The sequence below is a fragment of the Schistocerca serialis genome, chromosome 1, assembly GCF_023864345.2.
Source record: "Schistocerca serialis cubense isolate TAMUIC-IGC-003099 chromosome 1, iqSchSeri2.2, whole genome shotgun sequence".
NCBI lineage: Eukaryota > Metazoa > Arthropoda > Insecta > Orthoptera > Acrididae > Schistocerca > Schistocerca serialis.
The window spans coordinates 1,039,552,783-1,039,569,710 of NC_064638.1; the positions used below are offsets into that span (position 1 = coordinate 1,039,552,783).

Below are 16,928 nucleotides of genomic sequence, written 5' to 3' on the forward strand. Positions count from 1 at the left end.
ACAGCGTGTCCACAACCTGGAACCAGTTGATTATCCACCCAGAGCACAGTTTTCGCAGTGGTACCTGGAACACTGTGAAACGCTTCCTACATTTCCATCCTCTGTGTTGTTTACCGATGAAGCAATGTTCGGGCGTGATGGAGTCTTCAACATGCACAACTCGCCTGTTTGGAGTGAGGATAACCCACATTCTACAGTTGCTAGCGCTCATCAAGTGCGGTTCTTCGTTAATGTGTGGGACGGTGTTGTTGGGGACTGTTTAACTGGGCCGTATCTGCTACCTAGGCCATTTAATGGCAGGCACTATTACAATTTTCTCGCCAGAGCATTGACAGAATTGCTGGAAGACGTCCCACTCCCTACAAGACAACGCATGTGGCTCCAACATGACGGGGCGCCAGCACATTTCAGTCGTCGTGTGCGTCGATTACTGGACCGACGGTTCCCAGAAACGTGGATTGGCAGAGGTGGTCCTGTTCCATGGCCTGCTCGATCCCCAGATATGTCCCCTCTGGACTTTTTTGTATGGGGTGAGATGCGCAACCTTGTTTACGCATCTCTTGTTGCACCAGAAGAGGACCTGGTTGCCCGGATAGTAGCAGCAGCAGGAACAATTCGGGATATTCCTGGGGTTTTTGCCGGTGTCAGACAGAACATGATCCGACGGTGTAACCTTTGTTTCCGTGTCAATGGAGGCATTTTTGAAAATCTACTGTAATTGAAATTGGGCTGTGTTAATGTGTTGTCTCTTGGTCATAAAAAATGGAAAAGTGTTTGTTGGTGTGGTTAATTTCCCGCCAGAGAAATCTTCCTCTACCGGTTTAAATACTCCTCTTAGGAAAAAATGACATTAGGGAAAAATATTTGTTTTGGTGTCCCCTACAACCTCCCAGAGTTTGTCGGTTTAAATACTTTTCACCCTGTATACCCTTACCGACAAAAAAAAAAAAAAAAAAAAAAAAAAAAAAAAAAAAAAAAAAAAAAAAAATCACCGCAAAGGAACTATCCAAATGGGACGGAAATCAGTAGATCAGCGATGTACATGTACAGACAGACAAACGATTGAAGTTTCAGAAAAATTGCATGATTCATTCAAGAGAAAGAGCTTTACAAATTGAGCAAGCCAATAATGCGTTGATCCACCTCTGACCCTTATGCGAGCAGTTACTCGTCTTGGCATTAATTGATAAGAATTGTTCTATGCACTGCTGAGGGATATCGTGCCAAATTCTATCTAACTGGGGCGACGCGCTCTTTGGATGGCCCAGCCTATAATTCTCCAAGCGTTGTGAATTGGGGACAGGTTCGGCGACCTTGCTGGTCAATGTATGGTTTAGCAAGCACAAAGACAAGTAATACAAACTCTCGCTGTGTGTGGGCGGACATTATCTAGCTGAAATGTAAGCCCAGGATGAAATGTAAGCCTAGGATGGCTTTCAATGAAGGGAAACAAAACAGGGCGTAGAATATCGTCGAAGTATGGCTGTGCTCTATGGGTGACGTGGCTGACAACGAAAGGGGTCTTACTATGGAGAGAAATGGCACCCCTGATACTCACTCCTGAGTGTCGGTCCGTATGGCGGAAGACAGTCAGGTTGGTATCCCACCGGTGTCCTGGGCGTCTCGAGACACGTCTTCAGCATGGAATTCATTGACTGGAGTAGAACTGTCTTCAGTGATAAGTCCTGCTTCGAATTCAGCTCCGCTGGTACCGGTCCACAAACACAGCATATCATCGACATATCTAAACCAATACTTGATTCTGCAGCCCTCTGCTTCTTTCTGTGGGAAAATTTGTTCGAAACTGTCCATGAAAATTTCGCATAGCTTGGGAGTAAGAAGTGACCCAGGAACTTCTTTATAAAATTTTCGCTTATATTGCTGAGTGAAATTGTCCATACTGTCTCTTTCCTATTTTATCGTTTCAACACTGACCCACAATATCCTAGCGCAACGCAATCTGACTGCTCAAAAATGATAACCTGACTTCAAATAATTAATAAAAAAGAATGGCCCTGAATTAGTAGAAATCCTAACAATAACCTATACCTTTCATAAGTCACTTACCCCAAAAAAATTTTCATTATACGAGCTACTGCAATACAGCAAGCGCCAATACAGCCAGATAAATAAAAGATTGCAACTACTGAAGGCTCTAACTACTAATAGGCATGTGGTTAGCAAAGGAAAGATTTTGTTGCAGAGCAAATAATGTATTTTTAACCTTAATAATGCGACATCCAGTACAAAAAAATATATAATCGTCCGTGACATCCAGTTCCAAAAATTATATAATCATGAATAAGTCGGACACGTCCAGATCGGCCGCTTTCGCTAACACTTAAAACATATAACCTCCATCAATGCTAACTACTCCCTACCCACTTCGATCACTGCTGGCTGTTCACCTCCAGGTGCCATCACCGCTGTCTGTCAACTTCCAACTGCAAGTCCAGCCAGCCACAGAGTCTCTTAAAGAGTGCGCACACCGCTGTTAGAGTTATCAATGCAGTCTATCGCGCTGTCAACATACAGACACTTAAACAGGTTACTTACAAACCCATAGCTAGGCCATCAGACTGACTATAATACTCGTTCTGAAACTGGAAAAAACTCAGTTTTAAACTCATTTAAGTTGTGTCGATTATGTCATATAATTCTATACGATTTACTCTGGATTTGCGAAAGATATGTTGATGTGTTTGTAGATTCCTCAGTAGCATTATTTGTAAATAAGCTAGTGGCATTGAACGATATTGCTTTAGAACTGTGTGGGATTTGCGTAACTTTAATTTTATCAACAAGAGCCTAGAGTGTTTGATACCAAACTTAGATTTAAAATCGGTTTTCTGCTGGAAATACTGGAAATTAACCAACGCATTACTCAGAGTGCCAATCTAGTATTAAATGATCGGACTCAATTTCCATTTACCCCTTCGTTACATTAAGTTTTCGTTTCGAATACTAGATCAAACCCTCATTTCTCATCGGGTGTTAAATGTATCGCCACATAAAAACTTTGTTTACCTGCTTTTTTAGTTATGTAATCATTTCTAAGTGACAAGAAACATAATGTGTCATTATGGGAACACTCTGTCATTTTTGTATCGTCTGTACAAAAAACAACTTTGTAAGTCGCACGTCATATTTATCTGTGTTTGCAACATTCAGTTGTCAAATGAAGATGGTCGGAGAAGCCAAAAGCCTATTAGGGCCCAAATAAATATAATTCTGTAGAACACAAGAAAGTGTTTTTCTTTTTAGCGTTATTAGTATGTCCTAAGAAGGACCGACGGAAAACTCAGTTAATCTTCCAAATTGGTTACGCTATACTTGTTACCGCTCCGTTACTGCATTTTAAGGCGTTCATTACCCTTAAAATGTATAACATCTCATGTACTTCTCCTCTATTTGGGCAAAAAGCGGTCAGTCAACAAACTTGATGTGTAGATATACAATGAGAAATATCACTGGTACATTAAAGTCAGCTTTCATATCCAACCTAATGTAGTATCAGAAGGTCCCAGACGACAACAGGCAGTGGATCGAGAATGGAACAAGATATGAAATTGCTAAAATTCCAGAAACTCGCCAGTCAACAAAATTCTTCCTGATCTTCCACATTTATGGACTGCGCCTAAAGACCCCGACGACCATGTGATGCTGGTAACAATAATAACTCTAGAGAGCCTTTATGGCATCTCACACCAACCTAGTCCTTGCAAATTACAAGAGCGTTACGGAACTGACCGTTTGGCGGAGAAGGCCTCCGAAGTCAAACTGGTCCAAATTTTTGAATGTACATGTTGTTGAAAACCTAAATTGGAATAAGCATATTACTGTTCTTCTAAACAGTTAAGTTCAGCTACTTTTGCTCTTAGTATAATTGCTAGTCTTAAACGAACATCCTGACACATTATGCACATTCCCATTCAATAATGTCTTATGAAATAATTTTCTGTGGTAACTCACCATTTCGAAACAAAGCAATGAATGTACAAAAACGAACAATAAAAATAATATGTGGTGTTTATCAGCAGTCGTCATGTATGTACCTCTTCACGAAGTTGGGCACTGTGACTTCACTGTCACAATACATAAATTAGCCAATGAAATTCGTCACCAATAATCCTCACAATTTGTGAAAAACAGAGATGTTTATACCTACAACACTAGAGGAAAAGATAACTTTTATTACCCATTATAAAAGGTGTCAATGGCTCAGAAAAGAGCTGAATACGCTACAACAAAAATTTTTGATCATTTCTTCTGGACAATTCCTTCTTTTCCATGTAAGAATTTTTGTTTGAAAACTGGTACCCGTAACACGAACAAACGCCTCTTTTTAAACATAGTGGAATGAGTAGAATTAAAAAATAATATATTCATTTCGAAGATAAAACAGCTTTAGCTGTAAATACCTTACTGATAAACATGACTGGTTTCGCAGCATTTTAGCTTCATCATCAGGTCCAATCTGTATAAAGTAACAGACAAAAACCCATGAAAGGCAAGATAATGATGCATCGCAAAGGATGCAGCTAAAATTCTGCTAAACCGGCCTTACTTATAAATAAAACACAACCGAAGCGTTTTTATCTTCAAAATGATACATCTATTGTGCGGTTTGCCCTGACTACAAAGTCTTCTGCAATGTGTTCATTAATGTTAATACTAATCATGTATACGTATCCTGTAAAATGATTCGGTCCAAGTAACTCTGATGAAAGAATCATTCAAATAATCTAGGAACATGTAACTAACTAGATAGCTGCCGAGACAAATCTGATGCCACCTCAAGAGCATCAGAAGCAGGCACGAAAAATGCAAAGCTTCCCTTTACAAATGGGATATCATATACAGTCCAAAATGTAATTGTCGTAATGGAGCAAACAACGGAACGCATTATTAATGAATGCCCATTACGAAGATGTCGAGGGAGTGGAAAAAGATCCCAAAGAACCTCTTCAAATGCCATTTGTGGTTAACTTCCATGGATACAGATCCTTCATGGAACTGCGATGTTAATATCATTTCTAAATTTTCACTTGCTGTAATTTATAGTAATATGTTAATATTTTCAGATGTTCGTTTTATCATTTATTTGTATGTTTTATAAACGACGCATTGTTCCATAGTTTTACTAGACGTTAAATAGTATCAATAAAAGTACTTGCTTTAATTGACTGTACGTTGGTTCATGGTAGAACAGGTAATACGTCATGCATTAAAAGCGCACAACACTTCTTTATTGTTAAAATTCTAGAATATGTATTATTTAACGAACCAGTTTTCAGCTCTTTGATCATAATTACGTTCAAAAACATATGTAGCTGTGAATTTAGTGAGATTAAAGGTTTTTAATTAAGTGCATCTAAAGAGTTTCTAAACTGGTTGTCAAAGATGACAATTGTTTATGTTTGGTATAAGATTATGCGAGAAGAAGTATTATGGTAAAATATGAAGAAAAAACTTGTTAGTTTGGATAAAATATGTGGCACACTGACTTAATCAACTACATCGCAAATTATAATTATTGTTCAGAGAAGAATGACCACCTGCCTTATGAAGGCCACAGCTACAAGGTGCAACATGAAGTCCTATACGACATCCACTAAGAGAGGAAGACGAACCATCTCGAAAATAATGGAAATTGATAAAAATATGCTATTTTCCCAAACTTGGTACTGAGTCATTAGACACAGTTTGCTTATTCATCACTTCTGAAAGCACACACTACAAATAAACCCATCCAGACTACTTTGTAAATTACCACTGCTACTTATGTGCCCCATATTTCACGTTATTTCAGTTACTGGGGTTTCACTTGCCCTATTATTTACATAACAACTGCAAATGGCTCAGTAACAGTTAAGCACATCAAGTGTGTCACTTGTATTAATATTATCGTACCTGTTTATAATATCAACTTGTTTAAGACAATACTACGTTGTTGAATCATACCCTTGAAACATGTCTCTTAAGTTTACTGTGTTTTTCCCGGTTTATTTTTCTTCTCTGAACTATTTTGTCATTTGTCGCGTTGTTTGTTAAACTCAATTTTTCATGTATTTGTCCAAGGCGAACAGTCTTCACATTTTTATCTAAATAATTCTTCTCGCTTTGGTCTTATACACCACGTCAACAAAAGTCACCGTTGACAGGCAATTGAGAGTCTCTTTGGATGCACCTGGTTTAAAGTCATTGATCTCAAAAAAAACCACATTCACACGTATTTCTCGGTCAACCTGATGATGGTCTAAAGCCAATAACGAATTAGTTAAGTAATAAATATTCTAGAATATTTCACAAGTGTCGTGTGTTTTCTTTCATATTACATATAATGATCGACAACCTGACTCCATCTCTGACATCGTTGTGATACCCTCGGGGAGGGTCTTAGATCCGCTTAAAATTACCTCGTCAAAGATTGTTTGTATAAGTTGTTGGTGGATTAAAATGGCGCTTACAGTGTTGTTACAGCTATTGCTTAAAACTGACACAACAGCCAAAATCACGATCGTAAATAAACACACTGATCAACCAGAATATTGCGACCACCAACCTACTATCGATATAAGCCCCTCCAGTCAATAGCAGCGTCACCTGGCGAGGAATGACTATAAGTCTGAAACACACACGGTGCATATAGTATCAGCGAGCGTGCTGTCTGTGTGTGTGTAGACTGGGGAAGGCGCGAGTTCTATCTGAGTTTGCACGAGGGCAGGTTGTGATGGCCCGGCAACTTCGCACGAGCTTTTCGGAAACTGCACGACTTTTAGGGTATTCGAGGAGTGCTGTGATGAGTGTCTTCAACACGTGGCAAAACCAAGGCGAAACCACGTCCAGATGTCGTGGGGTTAGGCGGCCACTCCTCATTACGGACGTCGAACGTTTTAAGCTGGACAGACTACAAACAGAACAGGCGGCGAACTGTGGCAGAAGTAACATCAGACTTTAATGCTGGGCAGAGTACGAATGAGTGAACATACAGCACACCGAACGCTCTTGACGATGGTCCTCCGCAGCTGACGACTCATGCATGTGCTAATGTTAACATCACAACATCGGCAACTACGACTGAAATGGGCATTGGACGTTGACGCAGTGACAGAGCGTTGCTTGGTCGAATGAATCCCGATACCTTCTCCATCACACCTAAGGGAGTGTGCGAGTCCCTCGTCTTCCAGGCGAACAGCTCCTTGATACCTGTACTGTGGAGTGGAGACATGCTGGCAGCGGCTCCATTATCCTCTGCAAACCATCCATGGGTCCAGTGGAGCTCCTGCAAGGCACCATGACGGCCAAGGAGTATCGTACTGGTTGCAGACCACGTACACCCCTTCATGACTACCGTGCTTCCTGATGGCAGTGACATTTTTCAACAAGATAACGCGCCATGTCACAATACTAGGAATCTGATGGAATGGTTAGAGGAACACAGTGGCGAGTTCCAATTGATGTGCTGGCCCCTCAATTGGCCTGATCATAACCCGATCGAACACATCTGGATTGAACTGAATGGTCAGAGCTCATCGCCCCCCTTCCATGAATTTACGGGAATTAGGTGACTTGTGTGTGAAGATGTGGTGCCACCATCCTCCAGCGACCTACCAAGGCCTCATTATTTCCATGTCACTTCTCATCGCCGCTGTTATCCGTGCCTAAGGTGGACATACCAGCAATTAGGTACGTGGTCATAATGTTCTGGCTGATCAGTGTATCTTTACTAACAAGTCAAGCGGAAAATGCAGTTTCTAAAATACAGCAGGAATGATGACGTACGGAAAATAGCCAAATCCGCTAGTCTTTTGTTTCAAAACGTATCTGAGCTTCAACAAGCAGCTTTTGTTGTGACATCAATGCGACCGTAACAACACCTGTCTCATACAGGGCTGTTCCAGCAAGTTATCATTCAGAGCGGCGAGGCCATAGCTCCCTGGGGGCTGGAGAGGAACCCACGAGAGAAGGCCTTCCGCTTGGCCGCTTCCATGGGCTTCGAGACGGACGACCTGCAGGAGCTGACGCAGTTCCTCAAGGCGGCCGACGCGTTGGAGCTCACCGTGAATGACTCGCGCGGTCTTTCCGACATTGTGAGTTCTTCATTCATCTTTCTGTTCCTATTATCAGTACCAGAACTCCGAAAAATTAGACTTAACACTATACTTGCTACAACGGGGGCTCTCGAAGGTGAATATTTATACTAATTTAACAGTTGGTACTACAGTCTTCCTAGTGAAACATAATGAGTGGAGCTATAACCCACAAAACAAGGATGTGGGCTACACTAAGATGGAATACATGCGTGGAATTAAGGATTATTGGTCTAGTATTACTGCCGACAAAGTCGTGGCTTTTAAGGGATTTCCCACACGCATTTAGATGAATATGACTGGTTTCCCATCCACGCCCAGAATTAACACACAAATGATAAATGTCGAAGCAAGCAGTGCAGAGCGGTTTTTATTTGTTGTTTCGGAAGATCTGTAGTTGAGATCACTATCATTTTTAGTTTTCCGCGTGTTTGTCTGTAAAAAGGGAACCCTTATAAGATCGGTTTATTGTCTGTCTTTTTACCTGTCTGTCTGTCTGTCCGACTGTCAGGAAAGGGTAAAAGTATCGAGTTCAAATTTATGTAACATATTAAGGTCGATAGCCCCTTGGCAGTGTAAAAATTTTAAGTTACTAAGTCAAGATACGGCCATTTATGTCACATATTTTGATGCTCGAAAACCTATAGGTTGCTTCCAGTTGACCTCAAATCAAGGAAAACTGGCAAGAAGCAACGTTTCACAGTGCAGTAATGGAAAAATTCGAAAATTGTTAATTAACACTTATATAACACGAAGTCTAACTTGAATTAAAACAAGCAGTAGTTCTACATTCAAATTGACCGGACCAGAATAATAGAAGTCAAACATCAGGCAAGGTATCACTTTATTGCTCAAACGATGTGTTCTGGAGTTTATCCGTCATCAGATATCCAGGAGCGAGTGCTGCACATAGATATAGCTCTTTTGTTATTTATTATTCGTGAGTCTGCTTTTCTGTCCCATTGATACGACTCTTTTTTCTCATGAACAGATTGGCGTATCAAATTCAAATTTACGTCTGATACTATAGTCTAAGCTACCTTGGTTGTGTAAGAAATTTGAACTTTGAAGTCAATGCAATCAACAGATTTGGCCATTTACGTCCACATTTTGATACTTGCAAACTCGTTATCAAAACCCGTAGGGTATTTCCAGATGAACCGAATCATGAAATTTGGCAAGAAATAGGGTTTCATAGCTCAAGTAAGAAAATTTGAAAATAAAATCACATAAAAATATCTTTTGCCATTAGAACATACACTGCGTTTATCATACGTCAAAAGCATAACTGACGAACATTATTACATGAAAACATAAAATTTAATATGTAGTAAGATATTTTATTAAATCTTCTATATCTACATATATATAAACTTACGTCCCCTGTTCGCCTATTTTTGAGTGTCCGGTCCAGTATGAGAAATACTGATGATATTTTGATATTATCTTGGAATTCCAGGGACCGATACCTTGCCAGTAACTAGATCGAAAACAGGCAAAAATCAATGAGATTTTCGTTTCCGAGAAGGCCTAGAGAGAGAGAGAGAGAGAGAGAGAGAGAGAGAGAGAGAGAGCGAGAGAGAGAGAGAGAGAGGGGGGGGGGGGAGAAATATGTAGAGATATACAGAGAAATAACACGACAAATTTCTATAGAATATTCATGGAAATATAAAGGGTTTTCAACCTCCAAACCTATCAACCTATCAAAATTCTCTCCAAGGCGTTACTCAACAGACTTGAACCACAAGCTGGTATAAAGATAGATGAATACCAGGCAGGTTTCAGAAAAGGAAGGTCCTGTATTGAACAGATATGGAACCTGCTCCTGAAAGTCAGACAGACGAACGACACTGTAGTCACACTAGTGGACTTTAAGAAGGTCTATGACTCCATAGACAGGCAGACTCTCTTTGACACACTAGAAGAAACTAGGACACTCGTACAACAGACACTTACAGAGACCACAACCACATAAAATTTATGGGAGAAATCTCAGACGTTTCGAAGTACATACAGGAGTCAGACAAGGAGATGGTGTCTCACCGCTTTTATTCAACATGATCTCGGACAAAATTATCAAATAATGGAAAGAAAAAGTAAAAGCAAAAGGAATTCATTTAGGAATAACATATGAAAGCAACACGATATAAGTGCCTAACGTTTGCAGATGACTTGGCAACACTCAGCAACAATACACAAGTAGCACAAGAAGCACTGAATTACTTACATGAAGTCTCTGCCTAAATAGGTCTACAGATATCATATGAGAAAACGAAATACATGGAAAGAAAGGATAACAACAACGAAACCACGTAAACAAAATACGGAAAGGGTAAGAGAGTGAAAAAATTCAAATATCTTGGGAAGGATACAAATACGAGGATCAAATAAGGCATTTAACACAGAAACAGCAAAAAAACTTCAGAAAGCGTACGAACTGACTTGGAGGCAATATAATAAAAGAAATATTTCAAGACAGACCAAATTCAGGCACTACAATACAGCTGTAATACCAGAAGCACTCTATGCATGTACATATTCCTCCCAGGCACGTATTACAGGTAGCTAAGCGTGGTTCGAAAATAAATGAACCGGAATGCGTTTGCATAATATTTAAAAATCTTCCGTTTATTACCAATGGCGAATCTCAGATAAAATAAAATAGTAATAATACACTTGACAGAGTTTTCAGAATTCGTGGACAGGGGATCTTACATCGGGGTAATGTTCTGGCCTCAGAAAAGACATCTGTGTACAGATTGTAATTGTCCTGTAAATAATCAGCCACATCACATAACGGCAACACAGGTACGCATTCAGTGCCATTTTTAATCATTAAATTAATTGAAATGTTCTCTTAAATTAAATAGAAAAATGTGTTAAGATGGAAAGAATGCGAATCACCGTCTTTACTGATGAACTGATTATGTCTGAGTCTATAAATTGAGGAAAAGTTATAGTTTATTTCTGATACTAGACTTAATGCAATATCAGTAGATCAGTAGGCGAACTTGAACATACACAACATTTATGAACGATGCAAGGAAAATTAAACTGCATTTGAAATATACTGTAGTCTGGTTAATATGTCTCTAGTAGTTGAATATTTGTGGGCTGCTGTGCCTAGTTACTTCAGTTCTCTTACACTGGCTGGATTCTTAACGACAGGAACCGATTAACATACGCCGAGTGGTGGTAGCCAAATTGGACGCTATTGAAGCAGCAGAGATATAGACACAGCGCTGACTCGAGCCGAGTGCTCAAAATAGGAAACCTAGCCGATTTCCATAGCACGATTACTAAACTTTAAAAATCAGCTAGTCACTGATGTTTAGCATCTTGTCCATTAATATTCAGCAAATATCTCCCTGGGCGTTCATCTTGGTCGAACGTCTTGCAACTGCAATAAATATGGTGCATTTTACATTAAGTAATTCTTTCAGTGGCATTCCATTTACGTCAATATGTCCCATCTGGGATACATGGAGCTGCGGGTGTTAACATTTTAGAGCCTACTGCGACGTTACATAATAGATATATGCTGTTTTGTAGCAGCTTATCTGACCGGCATCCCATACGAGCAAGCCAACGGCGTCTTTACATAATGTAGCTCGTAACAGGACTAAGCACGGCTGTGTTTAAAAGGACTATCTCGGTAATATCGTAGAGTCAAGCAGGGACACCTGCTTATGGCCATGCAGCTAACTTTCTGCAAATAATAATCTGAAGCTGTGATCCTGCAGTCATATAGTCTGTGCATTGGCTAGAATAGTGAATTAATAAAATAAACAGAAATACTGAATAAAAGATAAATGAATAATCAATAAAAAGTTATATTTTAACCTCAGTATTTGATGTAAATGATACCAGAGAACTTTCAGAATAATATTAACTCCAGGAGGTATATCTCACTTATACAGACAGAGAATAACCTAATTAAACTGAGTAAAGTTCCACTCAGAGCATTACTAGAATACTAGCAAAGTACCGAAGCCAAACAGTCATCAAAGAAGCTCGAAAAATGAGTCCATTTATTGATCACAAGACACGAAATTTTTGCCAGCTCGCACTAATTCAGAGTTCTTTATAGAAACTTATGCGATAACACTCAAGAGATGACGAGTGGAAACTGATAATCTGTCTGTTGTCAATTCCAGAATGCAAGCGGAAAAATCCAATTTCTGAACTGGAGCCCATCTAGACCTTGCCAAAGTGGAAGGCACTTCAAAAGTTAAGAGTTCTTCAGCAGCCATTCACCACTCACAATCAATCACTTACAGGTCCAAATAACACTCATAACCACAGCCACGTCTGCCTTCCACCAAATGGTTCAAATCGCTCTGAGCACTATGGGACTCAACTGCTGAGGTCATTAGTCCCCTAGAACTTAGAACTAGTTAAACCTAACTAACCTAAGGACATCACAAACATCCATGCCCGAGGCAGGATTCGAACCTGCGACCGTAGCGGTCTTGCGGTCCCAGACTGCAGCGCTTTTAACCGCACGGCCACTTCGGCCGGCTGCCTTCCACCAACTCTAACATAAAAGTGTCCAGGATCTTTCCTTGAGCACACCACTCAAAAGTCTCTCACTCCACTTGACTCCAGCAGTCTTCCGCCACTGTCCAACTCTCATTGACTGAAGACCACCCGCACAAAAAATACATCGTTTCCATGTCCTACAGACATGATTCGACTCAACGTGACCACTTTCCACGCTGAGCTAATACATTATAACAATATTTAAATAAAGAATGTTATAAAGATTCTGACACACTCAGACCATTTACAATAAATATAAGCAATAATCTGTTCATAAGTGAAGAAGCTAGTATTTTTGTACAAGAGTGCTCTGGTTAAATTACAGTAAAACGTCGTTAAATAGTGTTTAAACAAATATTTATGTTTGCTTGATAGAAGCGTCTTTTGGCATTCTTTCCGATGGTAGCGACAGCTAACTATGTAATTGTCCACTTATTAAACTACCATGTTTTCGCAGTATCGATTGTCATCATGTATAAATAAAACTGTTGGTGAATATAATAACATACTCCTTAAATAATTAAACAAATATGAGAAGATATGAAGCATTCGTCCTGCATTCACTTACTGTGTTGTGGAGGATATGATGTTCTTGCAAATGTTTGCATTATGAAAAAGATATAAAATGTAATAAATCAATAAATGAAATAGGTACAGATTTGTAGCTTTGAGGGATGAGAGGTGTAGTGCAATGCTATCCTCTGAGGTACCATAGTTGAAATCACATGAAATATTTGAAAGTTCTTAATTCTAAGGTTCAGTGTGAAAATATATAGTTACTTTAAAACATTAATTCCCAAATTTTTCAAGTTACTGAGGCTGCTATTGTTTCTTTGATGCTCCACATTTTTCTGAGATTGGCAGTGTATTTAAATTTGCTCTATTATTTAACCGTGACTTATTATAGATTGAAGAGCTAAAGAAACTGTTACATCAGCCTAATATCGAGTAGGGCCCCCGCGAGCACGCAGACGTGCCGCAGTACGACGTGGCATGGACCCGACTAATGTATGAAGTAGTGCTGGAACTAACTGGCAACGCGAATCCTGTAGGGCTGTCCATTAATGTGTAAGAGTATGAGGGGGTGGTGGTCTCTTCTGAACAGCATGTTGCAAAGCATCCCAGATATGCTTAATAATGTTCCTGTCTGGGGAGTTTGGTGGCCAGCGGAAGTGTTTAAACTCAGAGTGTTGCTGGAGCTACTCTGCAGCAATTCTGGACATGTATGGTGTAGCATTGTCCTGCTGTAATTGCTCAAGTCCGTCAGAATGCACAATGGACATGGATGGACGCAGTTGATCGGACAGGATACTTATGTAGATTACGTACATGTCACCCGTCGGAGTCGTACCAGAGGTCCCATATCACTCCAACTGCACATACCACATACCATTACAGAGCCTCCACAAGCTTGATAAGTTCCCTGCTGACAAGCAGGGTTCATGGACTCATGAAGTTGTCTCCATACCAGTACACGTCCATCCGCTCGATACAATTTGAAACGAGACTTGTCCGAACAGGCAACATGTTTCCAGTCGTCAACAGTCCAATGTCGAGATTGACGGGCCCAGGCGAGGCGTAAAGCTTTGTGTCGTGCAGTCATCAAGGGCACACGTGTGGGCTTTCGGCTTCTAAAGGCCATATTGATGATGTTTCGTTGAATGGTTCGCACACTGACGCTTTTTGGTGGCCCAGCATTGAAATCTGCAGCAATTTGCGGAATGGTTGCCCTTCTGTCATGCTAAACGATTCTCTTCAGTCGTCATTGGTCCCGTTTTTGCAGGATCTTTTTCCGGCCACAGCGATGACAGAGATTTGATGTTTTACCTGGTTCCTGATATTCACGGTAAAGTCGTGAAATGGCCGTACGGGAAAATCGTCACTTCATCGCTACCTCAAATATGCTGTGCCCCATCGCTCGTGCGTCGACTATAACACCACGTTCAACCTCACTTTAATTTTGACAATCTGCCATTGTAGCTGCAGTAACCGATCTAACAACTGTGCCGTACTCTTTTTGCCATACATAGGCATTGCCAACAGCAGCGTCGTATTCTGCCTGTTTACATATCCCTCTATTTGAATATGTATACTTATATCAGTTACTTTGGCGCTTCAGTGTACATAGTTACTGTAAAACATTAATGTCTATGGTTTTTAAGTTACTGAAGTTATTACTGTTTCTTTGATGCACCTCATTTTTCCTGAGATTGGCGATGTATTTAAATTTGCTCTATTATTTGACTGTGATTTATTACAGATATTCGAAGAGCCTTAGGTAGCTATTTTTCGGACTGTCTTACACTCTGTCATTTCCGCTGCATTATCTGTTCTTCGGCTAAGCGAGCAACTGTCACACAAATTCCCTGCGCTGGGTTTTACACATTTTCGACCAATAGCTGTTCGCCTTTGTACCTGGGCGGGCAAGGGTGTACCAGTCGCTTTGCTGGACCGGCCGCGGTGCTCCCTTTACACTCTGTCATTTCCGCTGCATTATTTGTTCTTCGGCTAAGCGAGCAACTGTCACACAAATTCCCTGCGCTGGGTTTTACACATTTTCGACCAATAGCTGTTCGCCTTTGTACCTGGGCGGGCAAGGGTGTACCAGTCGCTTTGCTGGACCGGCCGTGGTGCTCCCTCGGCCTACTGGCTAGCAGTCAGTCACACATGCAGATTCACATCCTACCAATTCTAGGTGGCTGAATGACTCCCCCACATGCACGTAATGTTACGTTACCCTAAATCTCCTATATTTAGTTTACCTCCGACAATCAGTGACGTAACACTTTATCTTACTTGCCCGTTTAAAGCTGCGTTCACTAACGGAAACTTCCCACGTGTTTCTGGAACAAGTAACAGTCTGCCTTTCTTGAATCTTGTGAACTAGAGAACCATTATAAGATACCTGACGACTCACCATTTGCGAAACTGAACATCGGCGACTGTGGGTGCAATTTCCTCGCCACTTGCTCCTGCAGTATGGCAGTGAAAGGATGTTACAGACAGCGACCGTTTGGGAGATTCATATCGTGCTAGATGATGCAGACAAAGCTCTGTTTCATAGAATAGAAACGATTTCTTAATTCTATTTGGTCGTTTCCAGACTCATTTGTTATACGATTTTTCCTTGAACGAGGACAAAAAATTAATCACCCCCAAGAGACATCACGATAATAGCTTGTAACACCGTTTCTACCCTCCATGATGGTCTCACTTTGGCAAGGAAGATAGTCCACGAGTTGCTTCAGATTTGCCATATCCAGTTGAAGATACTTCATTGTTAATTAGATCCCGTAGAGCAACCAGTCTGCCGGGCTGTTGATTGCTACGTTTCACAAGCTATTGCTAACATTCTCAGAAAGTGACCGTCAGTTTAAGACGTGGCCGGTCGATATGTAATAGGATGCCTCGGCATTCGTCAAACAAGGAACGTATGCTTGCATACCTTGTAACCTCCTCTCTTACTAGTCGGTTTTAATGCAATGATATGACCGTGATCGCGTATGCCCAATGAATTTGATTTTGAACAAGGCTACCGTCTGCGAAGAAAATTTTGGTCGCTTAGTGGACAGAAGTGTACCACAAGTTGCTATAATGAGCAAACTATTCTAGTTGTGCACTTTCTACCTATTTGGATTTTTTTTAGTACTTAGAATACTGACGTTACTTACATAACATACGAAACGAAAAGGGGCACCATATGACAAAGTGTCCACAATATATCTGAAATAATACAGAAATTTTAATTAATACGGTCGTCGGCCCAATTGGGGATGGTATGGCCACTGTCTGATCAATAATCCGGACAGCAATGAATACATAATTGTTTGGGTGTACGTTTGGCAACAGTAGGTTGACACACGCTCATGACAACACAATAAGTTACGAAATAATAATGACTAAGCAAAGCAATCGCCTGACATCGTTAAAACACAGCTATGTTAAATTGGATGAGATACTGAAACTCGTTGTTAAAAAGTAAGTGATTGACTATAGGTAGCTCTTTTGTTACGACTACAATCATTGTAACCTCAGATTAACGTTTACTTATGTGTAGCACATTCCTGGACATGGCAAGCTACATACTTTGAATAGATTACAATTACTACAAAAATTTACTGCACGAAATGAGCAACTGTTGCTTTTAACAGATTGACAACGCTGAAATACGAACCAGGCCAGTACACAAAAGTATTATTAAAACAGATACAGAGATAAAATATATGAACTTAATTAATCGTTTTCTTTAATTTAAGATTGATAAAAATCACATTAAGTTCTTTTCTCGAGTCT

At 40.3% G+C, this 16,928-nt stretch overlaps 1 protein-coding gene across 1 annotated transcript in view; it reads left to right on the forward strand.

Annotated features, from left to right (window-relative positions):
* Window positions 1–16,928, forward strand: part of LOC126455128 (juvenile hormone esterase-like) — a 73,575-nt gene that overhangs the window by 19,769 nt on the left and 36,878 nt on the right. The window contains exon 4 of the mRNA XM_050091151.1: window positions 7,894–8,093. Within this exon, the coding sequence (XP_049947108.1) occupies window positions 7,894–8,093 (200 nt within the window). The remainder of the gene's footprint in view (window positions 1–7,893; window positions 8,094–16,928) is intronic.